This window comes from Thamnophis sirtalis, unplaced genomic scaffold, assembly GCF_051295495.1.
Source record: "Thamnophis sirtalis isolate CommonGarterSnake01/CBP01778 unplaced genomic scaffold, rThaSir2_p1.2 scaffold_1, whole genome shotgun sequence".
NCBI classification, from domain to species: domain Eukaryota; kingdom Metazoa; phylum Chordata; class Lepidosauria; order Squamata; family Natricidae; genus Thamnophis; species Thamnophis sirtalis.
In genome coordinates this window covers 36603399-36616742 of record NW_028261381.1, presented here as the reverse complement: position 1 = coordinate 36616742, position 13344 = coordinate 36603399, and the positions used below count along the sequence as shown (strand labels likewise).

Here is a 13344-nt window from a genome sequence, read left to right as displayed (position 1 = left end):
AGAAAATTTTGATTCACATTCTCTAGTCTACACCTAGGAAAGAGATCCTAATTTAGCAAAAGCAATATAGCAATAGCACTTAGACTTATATACAGCTTCATAGTGCTTTTACAGCGCTCTCTAAGCGGTTTACAGAGTTAGCATATTGCCTCCAACAATCTGGCTCCTCATTTTACCCACCTTGGAAGGATGAAAGGCTGAGTCAACCCTGAGCCAGTAAGATTTGAACTGCAGCTAGCAGTCAGCTGAAGTAGCCTGCAGTACTGCACTCTAACCGCTGCGCCACCTTGGCTCCTTTAACTTTCATTCCTCCAGTTTAACTTTCATTCCCCCAGTTTAACTTTCATTCCTCCAGTTTCACTTCAGATATCTGCATAACATAATATAATTGATATGCCCTAAATATTACAAGACAGTTGAAAACAGAATTTTTTCATATGTAGTGTGGTTCCAAAATTATATTTTTGCAACCAAATCATTTTTCTAGTCTTTTTTACATTGGGTAGAAATTCAATCGTTCAGGATAGACTAAGATAAGATCCTTGAGGTGTTTTATTACTGTTTCACTTTAGTTTTGCACTGCTTCTGTTTGAGGTGGTAAACATTGGATTGTCCAAAAAAAAAAAAGGTAAGAAAGCATTTAATGCAGATTAAATTTCCACCCTTTCTGAGATTTAACAGGACTCAATACTTATTTCTTATTTGTCTTTCACCTATAAAAATAGGATAGCTGATATATTTGCCATGGTTACAGGCTATTATTTGAATGGCATGGAAATTGTCTGCAAAAGTGTTTTTTCCTCATTTGTACTCAAAACAAGGAGAAATTAATATCAGAGCATTTCAGCCTCCCAGGACATCCCATGGCAGGCTTCAGTGACCTTTTTAGGAAAACTCTATAAACACAATTGAGAGAGATTGCTAAAATGACATATATCAAAAGGTTTCAGGCAATCTGAGAGGCTCTCAACAACAGGATGGTTTTCTGTCATCTCACAGTTGCTAGCTGATAAAGTTCTTTTAATCTGTCTCATGTTTCAACTGTATTTGCATAGACAATCTGTCTTCTCCTCCCCTCCCCCATCTGACCCCATTTAAATCCTACACCATTCTAGCCAGTCTGCAAGATTGGAAGGAATTTTTAAAAAAAAATGTAACTAGATTAAAAAAAGTCTCCTGGCAGACGGAAGAAGAGGGTCAACCTTTGTTTCAAAATCCTAATTTGAAATTGCATCAACTTTTGAAAAGGAGGAGAAACTGAAACAATATCATAGCAGCTTTTCAGATATACAGGAACCGGTGTTAGAAAGGTAACAATCATGAGTCTAAGTTATATACTTGGGCTGATAGCTAAGGCAGATAAACAGTAAGTATATATGATCTTGAAACTTTTCTCATTCTAAATTGATTCTAGAGTTCAGATTTAGGCATTTGCTGCCGTTCCTCAATGCCAAGGTCACATAGAAGGTGTTAATATCACCAGATGTTTTATTCCTTTTGTTTTAATTTGGATTAAAACTTAGATGCTTCAGGATTGTGTTTTTATATTCTGTCCTGTTGTATAAGACTTCCAAAACCGTATCCATATCTTGTTATTTTTAGGGAATGGCAATGCTCTGTGAAACAATAGAAGAGTGTTGGGATCATGATGCAGAAGCTCGATTATCAGCAGGCTGCGTAGAGGAAAGGATTATCCAAATGAAAAGACTGACAAACATTATAACAACAGAAGACATTGTGACTGTGGTCACCATGGTGACAAATGTGGATTTTCCTCCCAAAGAATCTAGTCTATGATAGTAGCAGCGGTCACTCTTCTTGACCAATAAGACTCAGCACTGGAACTGCCAAGTCAACTGGCCTATTTCTGGTCAGTCATTTTCAGCATGAAATAATGGTAAGTCCGTCTCTGAAGTGTCAGTAGGAAGATTCCTCTTCGTCCTTCTCCAGACTTGGATCCAGAAGACGTACTGCATATGCCGGAGAAAATGGCAAGATAATGTTAAACGTACCTGAAGAACATGGACCTATCTCGGCTTGTCAGACATTTTAAAAACTGACATTGTATTTCTTAACATGTCAGACTAATTCCTTAAAATGAACTACTGCTATTTTTTTTAAATCAGACATTTCATTTCAGATTTAAGAAAAAGGGTAACTTGTTTTTATTGCATTTGCTGTTGTGTTTATATAAATGACTATTGTAATGCCAATATGACACAGCTTGTGAATGTTTAGTGTGCTGCTGTTCTATGTAATCAAAGTGGGATCTAGCAAAAAGGCTTCCAAGCATTACTTAACCTCCCTCAACAAGGTATACCTCAGTTCCACCTATGCTAAATTGACAACACTAATAAAACTGAAATAATAAATTGATCCAGATTTTGTAAATGATGCATTAAAAAAAATCCATGGTGTATTTTTTAAAGGTTATAAGCTGTGCTTCATGCCAACAGGCCATGGCCATTCCTAAAATGGTGTGTTAGTCTTTCCTTGTTCTAGCTTATGTGTAAAAAATGTATTGCCTTTTCAACTTCGAGTTCCCCAATTAGTTAAAAGCTTTATCTCCAGTTCCCGAAATAGTGTATACATTTATTTTACTAAATATTTAGGTTTGCTGTGTCTGATGGGAATTTGAAAATTTAAGCATGATTTTTTTATTATTATTATTTTATTGAGCTATGGCACTGAAAAGCTCTTAACATTAATTCTTTCAAAGAAGCTTTTTGCTGTTTCATGTATATTTTGTCTAGTGTTATTTTCTATTTTACTAAACACGACACAGTGGGTTGATCCAGAGACACATGCAACAAGATGATGGAAGCTACCCTTCGTTCCATTTCCCTCTCCAGCAACCCAGCCCCTGCCCCGTGCAAAAGGGGTTCAGAAACTCCTCCAGCTATTTGGGGGTGGGGGGCTGCTGTTGGAAAGAGGTGGCAGGGGGAATGTTTCCAACCACCCAGTGTGTGGGTCCAGCCTTGGACATAACTCTATTTCCACTGTGTTGTTGTTTCAGGATCACCTCAGGAAGCTTCATGACCTTGAACTCCACACATTTTATATCTGTTGCCTTTTTGTCCTTTCACATCACTTGATTTCTTTTTTCTTTTTTTTGTGCCGGCTTGTCAGAGGAACATTGATCAGTGATACATAGGTTTAACTTGTGATCACAAAAAAATTAAAAATACAGACTTTCTTTAAAAAAAAGCTTACTAACATTTGCAGTTATTTCAATGGAAATGATAATGTAGCAGTCTAGAGAGAGAAAACTTTGAACTACTGAATTGAAGGAGTTATAGGGATTGATGATGTGGAGCCCATCCATTAAGAACACTCTAGCAAAAGGGGCAGAAAGTAGGCAGGTGCCAAAGTACTTTTAAAAGGCAGTAATAATACACTACGATCATTTGAATAGTGTGTATGTATACAAGCCAAAGGGAATTCTCAAAACGAAAGTACTGAACCAACAGTAGCCAGTATTATCAGATTCTAGGCAGTTTTATATTTAAATAATACATTAGATTTATAAGGGAAAAGGTGGTCATAGTTAAGTGTTCACTGTGAATGTCATTTTCAAGATTTATGAAATCACAGTGAGATTTTTTTTTTTTTAAGTTTGTACCGGTCTGCGAAAATGTAGAAGAAATAATTATAAGCAAGATTTTCGATATCAGGTTCTAAACAGAGACAAGTATTAGAGGATTTCTCCTCCACAAACTGGCATACTCTATAGAGACATGTTTTGGTCTCATAGTTACCAAATTTGATGCCATAATTTGATTATGGATGTTGCTGGGCATAACTTGCTACTTTTGTTAGCAAACTCAGTATTTGTTCTTCAGATGTATTTTTGAATAAAAGATGATTTGCTTGATTCTACTTGTAGGGGTTGATTTGCAACAGCATTAAAATTAATAGGAACAATTGGCACATATAGTTTTTTCCCCTCAAAATGAAAATATTCATACTAGGAAAATGTAAACTTTTATCAGTGTTCATTTTTAAAAGCACATGCCTACAAACATCATTCTTGGTGGCAAATCTCCCACCACAGCTTTATAGAGAGGTTTTTAAAAAAATATCAAATAGGCTTCCATCAATATGACTCAAGCCAAATAAGACCTTTTCACGTAAGTTTTTTGCAAATGCATTTGAAATTGCAGATCATATAGGGGAAATATCAAAACTGACAATCAAGCCAGAACCATGTCTACGTGAGAAGATTTTTTTAAAAAAAAAAATTCCCAAAACTTCCCTTCCTTGCTTCCCCCTAACTAGACATGGCTTTTCAAGATGCCTCTCATCAGAAAACTTTTTTTGTGGTAGAATCTGTGAAATTATTAAAATCCACCAAACTGCCAAAAAATAAAAATCCACCAAAATAGTCTCACACGGAATTGTGACTTCTTTGTTTGGAAAATTTAAAGGTGGACGGTTCTTTCTCAAAAATGCTTAAGCCAAGATCTATCCTAGGAATTAACCCATTAATGTCTGAGCTAGGAAAAGTGCTCTGCTTTCTGGCAGATATTGTGGCTGTTGTTGCTTTTTGTACTTGAACCATACAGCTTGTATTGATCTGGCCAGTTCTGGTGATTTACCTTGTATCTTTGACTTGTGAAGGAAAGCCCGGGCTGAGACTCGAGCTTTCATTGTCCTTTGGTTTGCCTGTGACTACTTAGTTGGTTGCCATATAATTGCCGCAGGATTTAACTGATCAGTTTTGTGAACAACTTTAAAGTCTAAACTTTGCAATACCTTTTCAGTTTGTGTTAGATGCAAAGAACTTTATATCACATGATGCATGACTACTCTTTGTACAGTCGCTAAATATACCTTAGCATTTTTGGAACAGATTGTGCCTCGTAATTGTTGGAGTTCTTTGACCTAGTGTTCTCATTCATGGTGGTATTCTGAAAATGCGTCTGGATTAAAATACACAACTTTATACTTTCTTTGATAGCAAAATCCATGTGGAGTAGCTCTTGCATAACTAAGGTGTAATCAGATGTAGTAGTAATAAATAGTGTTCATACTACTGTTCTACAGAATAAAATTGCTGATCGTAGTTTAACAAAGTGAGGTGACTGATTGGTTGACCTTTTTCCAATTCTCTTTTTAAACTTTTTAATGCATTTTTATTAGGAATATTTGGTATAAAATTCTGCAAGCTATGTACAGGATTACGAACAAGGAATAAAAATAGTATCCTTGTTGGAACACCATTTACCTCAATATATTCAACCAGCAGTACTTTTTTTTTAATGCACACTCAAGCCCATATAAGATGTTACCTCTCAAAATATTGGTAAGCAATTATTTTAGCTTTACTCGGTACTTGTCAGTGTTCTGGGCACAGGTTGTTGTACTACTGTCAAATTGCTCTTGCTATTTTTCGGCAAGTATTTAAGAATAACCCCATCTTGAATAAAAGTGATTGTGAAATATTGTATAAATGTATGCTTCTCTTTCCCTATTCCCACAGAACAATGAATAAAAAATTAAGTGACTACTATGACTTGTACACTATTCTGATTCGTTCTTTAAAATGAAGTATCTTTTATATTGCACATAAGAATGGTTATTTTTCTCAGATTTTGTTTTGCCAATTTGGAAACAGTGAATTATAATTGTATTTCAGCAATCACAAATGAAATGTTCTTTGGCAGAAGGAAAGTCTTAAGAGCAGCATTTCAATTTTTTTTTTTTTTTTTGGCTACTAGGAATAATTAAAACGGAAAATATCTTTATAGTAGAAATGAATTAATTTGGACAATATTAGCAGCAACTCTTTACAATCACATTTGCCCTGCAGAAGTAGAGTGTACATCACCCAGAGCAAAACAGATACAGAAAGTGCTACTGAGGGAATTACATCTTATGGGAAATCAGGAATTAAATAATGTATGTAAAGAAATTCTCCATTCTTTTTGTTTTTTGATATAATTGAACTTTAAAAATCTTGATAGTTCTGATAAACATCTAAAAATTGCAAACTATGTAGGTCAATTCATGTGATCCTCAGTGTACATTAGTTTATATGAAAAGGTATATAAATATACTGCTTGTTTTAAGGATGAGGTCCAAATTATCACTTATCTTCCAAATGTGGGGCTTCAAGGAAGCCCAGGACTTATAGATACTGTTGAACAATTACAAGTATTATTTTTCCCTATTTTACATGCTAACCTGGGCAACTAAGAGCCCCAATTTAGCAATCTTCAAAAGGGCATGGGCTATTTGTGCATGCTGTGAAAAACATTAGATCAGACGTATCCAACCCACAACCCACGGGTTGCATGCAGCCCTGGACAACAAGTAATGTGGCCGCACAAAATTGCAAACTTAGCATTAATATGTGATTTATATGCATTGTATATTTTATATAAGTGACTCAAGACAATTCATCTTCACTCAATACAGCCTAGGCCAGACAAAAGGTTGGAACCCTCCATGCTGTAGATCAGATCTGTCATACGCAGCCAGTGGGCCAAATCCATCCCACGATACACCGAGTTGTCCCATGTCCTGGGGCTGTGATGACCAGGCCACACCTATCCCAGCCCCCAAAGGGCAAACAAAATCCTGATACGGCCACAAATGGGATCAGGTTTGTCACCTTACTCTTTTTCACTCCCTTTCTTTGGTAAGAGGAAAAGTAACATCTCATTTACAGGAGGAGAATGGTTTAATTTTTACTGATTAATCTGATGGCAAGTAGCCAATGCCCACTCTATACCAAGTTTCAATGATAACTCAATTTAGTTTTCTTATTCTGACAAAAGTCTATGATTGTTTGAAACTTTATTTCACAGGTTTTCCAAGAAAATAGCACACAAAGCAGTAACTTAAGTAGCAGCAAATAATCATATAACGAGTGTGATGTTGCCTATTCAACTTTATATCACAAAATGCATGTGTGAACTATACACACTTATTTCCCCAATTCTTGCTTGAAGAAGAGTTTTATAAGTACAATTCTATGGATTTAAATTCTTTTATAATTATGATAATTAACATATTCAGGATAGCAATAGCACTTTGAGTTATATACCTCTTCACAGTGCTTTACAGCCCTCTTTAAGCAGTTTACAAATGTTATCCTATTGCCCCCAACAATCTGGGTCCTCATTTCATCAACCTCGGAAGGATGGAAGGATGAGTCAACCTTGAGCCCCATCAGGATTGAACTGCCGCTGTGAGCGGAGTTAGCTTGCAATGCTACATTCAAACCACTGCACCACCACAGGATCTTTATTGGCTGCATAACTATTGGCTGAATAAGCCTGTTGTTAAAGCAACAAGCTAATATTGTAATGATAAACATGGAAAAACAGGGACGTAACAAGCATCAGGTAAACCTTTCATGTGTAATTGAATTCTGATATATTTTTTTTACTTCCTTGAATTATGGACATAGTTACTTTATCTCACTAGGCCTTAAAAATTTTCAGGAGATACTTGTTAGTTAATAGTAAATTAATTTGGTTAAGCAATTCAACAAAAAAAGATCAACAACCCATTATATACAGTAGTCATTTCATTTATGCTTGTGATATAGATTTACTAAATAGCATTGAAAGGAAATTCAAAAGGGGGCAATAAGCAAGGGATAGGTAAAAAAATATATAACATGGTATCTCCGGTGCATATGGACACACACACACACAAACACACACACGGAATGACCTTCCTGCTGCAGACTATAGTATATTTGAAGTTCACCAGAGATACATTGCAAAGATTTTCAGACCATCAATTTTCATTTATAATGGAATGCTTTGCTTGCAACATTATACTTGGTAGAAACTGCAAAGTTGCTTAAAAACAAGCATCCTATAACAATCTTGGTAGTCTCATTCCATGAATGCATTTGGAAAATAACTTTGAATTTTTCTCCTCAAGATTCTAGCAAAGTGGCAGCAATGAAATATCTTGATTTTCCTTAGCACTTTATACCTGTCAATATTCCCTGATCTATGAATTCTTAAAAAGAAAAAAAAAGGTCTTAAAGCAACATTGAAAGAAATGAAGTCAAAATTCCAGGCAGTGACAATGCAATATTTTAGAGTGGTGATTATGTGTTCAGGAAAAAAAAAAAGGGTAGAAAGTATGTGAATGGAGATTCTCAATTATCCAGGTCATGGTTGTCCCAAAGGTGCTTTTTCAAGAGGCAACTGGACTTTCTGGGTTTTCTTTAAAAACATGCCACTTTTCTGGCCAGAGTGGTAATTAATGGGGAAACAACACAGAGCTTTAAAATCCAAAAAGACATAAGGCAAGGGTGCCCACTATCACCATTATTATTTGTATTAACATTGGAGATCTAGGATAATTTGGAAAGATGAACAAATTAATCGTCTAGAAATCAAAAAGGAATTATTTAAGTTGCAAGCTTTTGCAGGTGTTTATTATGGAAGAACCACTGTGATCTGGTATGAGGCTAATATAAGTACTGGGAAAATATGGGGAAGCAGCTGGTCTGAGGGTAAATAAAGAAAAAACTAAAATGTTAGCAAAAAATATGACAATTAGACAAAAATGAATTGGTTGGTGAGATATTTAGGAATACAATTAACAGCAAGATGTGTGACACTCAAAGTAGATAATTATAACAAACTATTTGACCAAATTAAGGTGGATTTGGAACGATGGAAAAAATTTGCAACTTTCCCTTATGGGGGGAATAGCCACAGTCAAAATGAACATCTTACCCAAAATACTTTTTTATTCCAAAATATACCAATAAGATTGAAGAAACAGTATTTCAGAAATTTGAATAAATCGGTATCTAAAATTTATCTGGCAAGGAAAGAGACCTAAAATCAAACTGAAACTCTTACAGGATTTCAAGAAAAGGAGAATTTGGACTGCCCAACTGGGGAAGATACTACCAAGCAGCAGCTTTAACATGGGTGAGAGATTGGATAGGACTAAAAAATAGAAGGCTATTAGTGCTGGAAAGCCATGGTATTCAAATGAGGTGGCATGCCTTCCTATGGGATGGAAAACACAAGGCTCATCAGTACTTCCACAGGCATCATATAAGACAAGCTCTACTTGATGTATGGATAAGAATCAAAATTACATGGAAATTCCAGATTGGTTATCGGCTTTGGAAACATCAGAATTTTATTAATCTAGGGAAAGTAATTACATACAAGGATACACTAAATGAAAGAGGTGAATTAAAATCTAGAAAAGAATTATACAAGGAAAGATTAGAACTAGAATGGTGGGCTTATCTACAAGTTCAGGCACAATATGTAAAAGACAAAAAAGAATGGGACATCAAGAAAGAATCCACAGAATTAGATAAAATTTTATTAGGTGAAGAGAAGAAAATGATTACAAAATATCAATACAATACAATGGAATACACAATGGTGGAAGAGCAGGTAAAGGAAACTATGCTAGCATGGAGTAGGAATTTTAGAATATAGATTTGGACAATTGGCAAGACTTATGGGAAAGAAATAGGAAGTTAACCCTAGCCACCTTGTATAAAGAAAACTTATACAAGATGTTCTATAGGTGGCACATCCCACCCACAAGATCAGCCAAAATTAATAAAAACTTATTGCCACGATGTTGGAATTGCAATGCTGTGCTAGGAACCTTTTACCATATGTGGTGGGAGTGCTTGGAAGCCAGGGCCTTTTGGCACCAGACAAGAAAGTGATTGGAAGAGATGTTAAATCAAAGGATAGAGTTGAGGCCAGAACTATTTCTGTTAGGGATTATAAAAGAAAAATATAGCAAAAGTGGATTATATTTAATGTTGCACATCTTAATAGCAGCAAGATTGGTCTTCACACAAAACTGGGAAAACAAGAGATCCCCTAGAACAAGAAATAATAAAGAAGACTGACATGCGCAGAAATGGACAGGCTGACTCTAGAACTCAAAGACAAGGGTGAGATGGGATACCACGAAATCTAGGACAAATGGTATTGATGGTTAGAAACGAGGGGAAAAAAGTCGGGACAGAGAAACACAGATAAGAATTGGAAAATATGGTATTAATATTGTACGAAATGTAGGAATTGGATATGTATATGTACTGATAGTAACTATATCATGAAAGGGATTAATGTGTAGATAATTTGACCACACATACCTATGTGTTGTGACTCAGCAGATGTCTGCTGTGAGTCTTTTCGGGATACAAGATTCATTATGCAGCTGGGGCTTGTTAGGGGCAGGTTTGGAGATAAAAGGACGGATGCTGCCACGCCCTAGTCGCAGGAGTCAACGTTCCTTCATGCGTACAACATTGCTTGATACACTTGGATAAGTGCTTTGGTGTTTCCTGTAACCCTGATTCAAGGCTACACTTGGAAAAGTGCATTGCTTGCAAGAGTTGTTTTGTTTTCATTCTGTTCTCTCGTTCGAGACTGTATTTATGTTATTTTTGGGCTCGAAGCCAGTCTGAGCTGAGAACTGATAAAGAAAGTTCCTTTTAAGTTTATTCGTCTTGCTGTTTGTTAAGAGCCGTGAAGGGGCTTAACATCCTATGTAATGGATACAAACTGTTATTGTTGATCAAAAAACTCCATGAAAATGACTATGCCAGAAACATTGCACTATGTCCAACGTTTTTAAAGTTTACTCAATAAAAACTTTTTTTAAAAAAGAAAGAAAATATGCCACTTTTCATCCAAGAAGCTTCTTCAGCTCTGTTGATGAGAAGCAAAATGTCTTCAGAGAAAAAACAAAGCCCAATTGCCTCTTGAAAAAGCACCTTTGGGAGAGATGCAATTAAAAAAACCTTCATTTGGTTTATGTTCAAAGGTGTATTTGTGACTGTTCATCACATCCATTTGGTGGCTAGAATTGCCTTCCTCCTTTTCACGACATCTGTTGCGAGTGTCCAATATCTTCCCAATATATCTGTTGGTCTCAAAATATTATGCTAGTTTCATTCAATAGCTAATGAGAAACAGTTCTACTATTTCCTTTTAGCTAGTTCCTAGGAGACTGTAAAATTTTAAAGGTAACACAGGTCTACAAAAAATTTTTTGGGGGGAGCTGTTTTGGTTATTCCACGTAATCTATGTTTTTTGGTGCGCTGAATCCGAAAATGACCTCCATTTTGTCATAGGACATCACGTTTCCTGACAATTTAGGCAACTATGTTAAATAAGGCAATACCTCAAAATAAATGAAAATAGACTTATAAAATTAAAGTTTTATTACTATATTTTCATGAAAATCCTTTTTTGAACTGAAATGAGCTCACCTACTAGAATCTAAACTAGATTCTTCTTCCTTGTGAGGCTCCTCTTGGTGCATTTACGCTTGTGAGTAGCATCTGGAATGTCTCTGAAGCATCCAACAGTAGTCTGCCATCATTGTAATGCTCCATTTTCCCTGGTATCTCCTTTCTATCTCTTTAATGTCTTGGTGGAATTGTTCACCTTGTTCCTCACTCACAGCTCCCAAATTTTCAGGAAAGTAGTCAAGGTGGGACTGGAGGAAATGCACTTTCAAACTCATCAGGCAACCTAAAGCTTGAAATGCTTTCAGCATTCTTCCGACGATCTTTTTGTAGTGAGGATCTTTGTTATCGCCTAAAAATTTCTGTACTACTTCTTTAAATGCAACCACCCTTCTTTTTGAGGATCCGTCATGGTATTGACAAACTCTGCTCAACTATAAGCCTTCTAATGTCTGGTCTGACGAACACACCTTCCTTCAATTTTGCCTCCGACAGGCATGGAAACTTGGTGACCAAGTATTTGAAGCATTCTCCATCTCTTGGAAGTCTTTTTACGAATTGCTTCATCAATCCCAATTTTATGTGGAGAGGTGGTAGAAGAACTTTATGGGAGTTGAAGTTAAAGAACTTTATGGGGAAACCAGTTTCTTGGAGGACATTTTTTTCACTGACTGTTAGCACCCTCGGCTGCCAACTCTTCTTGGTCCAGTGATTTTGTCGGTCTCAACTGTCCCATAGACACGAAAACAAGGGTATTTGGTATGCCCAGCTTGTTGCCCGAGCAGCATGCACAAGACCTTCAAGTCCCCACACACTTGCCAACCATGGTCTTCATATTTAAGTTTACGAAGAACCAATTCCAAGTTCTTGTAGGTTTCCTTCAAGTGTACGGAATGACCTACAGGTATGGAAGCGTAAAAATCGTTGTGGAGTAAAACTGCTTTGAGACTTCTTTTTGAAGAATCTATAAAAAGACGCCATTGCTCTGAATCATATTGGATTTTAAATTGACCCATCAGACCTTCGACATCGATGCAACAAACCAACTTGTCTTCCTGGGTGAAGTAAGGAACAAACTCCTTTTCACGATGTTTGAACCACGACACTCCTGGCAACAATAAATTCCTGCTTTTCAGCCTTGATCCGAGTAACTCAGCGGCATCTTTGGGAAGATTCAAGTCTCTTACCAAAATCATTCATCTCCTCCTGAAAAAACAATTTTGGTCTTGTATCATCTTCAAAGTCAGTACTTGATTCATCATCTGGTTCAGGTATGATTTCACCTTCATCAGAACTACGTATCTCTTCCAAGGTAGCAGGGGGCTTGGGTACTGGTATATCTGTGCCATGGGGGATGGGACAAATTGCTGAGTGAAGATTGGGGTATGAAATGGAATGCTTCCATTTGGAATTAAACCCGTTCACATTGCATGAACAAAAGTAACAGTCATCCCTATGGTTCTTTTACTCTTGCCATACCATAGGAATCCCATAAGATTTTTTCTTACCCTTGAACCAGTTTTGGAGGTCCTCAACACACCGTTTGCACACTTTATGAGGCGCCCAAACTTTATCTTGATCTCCAATATTTAGTCCAAAGTATGCAAAGTATACTTTTTTCATAAAGTCTGTAATATTCTGCTGTTGCTTCAACACTGTATATTCACCACAGATGAAACAGAAATTGTCTGGCGAATTAATACTTTCACGGAGCCATAACTGAAGAATGACAAGCTAACATGAATTGTGATGAAAAAGTGTGAAGAGCCTAGAACCAAGAACCTGATGATTCGTGCACAAATGTGACATGCAAGAAAGCAGCTCTGTGTCTGTACATGAGACGTCATAGTGCTTGCCATGCCTCCTGCACTGACCGAAGATGCTGCTATCTGCCCTGTGTCTCCTTCCTACTGGATTCTTCAGGAAAGATTAACCCCTTCTACCATTAGAAGCACAGACTTAAAACTTGCTTAGGTTATGTATATATTGCTGACCCTCAGATTTACAGTGCTATATTTTTTTTACATAACTCAGACAAACCCTTTAAGGTTTTTTTGGCATTTTATATCTTAAATGCACATGTGAATTAATAGTAATTAATAGTAAATTTGATTAAAAACCCATAA

General features: G+C 36.4%; 1 protein-coding gene across 4 annotated transcripts in view; it reads left to right on the top strand.

Annotated features, from left to right (window-relative positions):
• ACVR2A (activin A receptor type 2A) overlaps positions 1 to 5512 on the top strand; it is a 64171-nt gene extending 58659 nt beyond the window's left edge. For all 4 annotated transcript variants that reach the window (XM_087710702.1, XM_087710696.1, XM_087710710.1 and 1 more), the window contains one exon: positions 1603 to 5512. In XM_087710702.1, the coding sequence (XP_087566828.1) occupies positions 1603 to 1797 (195 nt within the window). In that variant the 3' untranslated portion in view covers positions 1798 to 5512. The remainder of the gene's footprint in view (positions 1 to 1602) is intronic.
• Positions 5513 to 13344: the final 7832 nt, after the last annotated feature.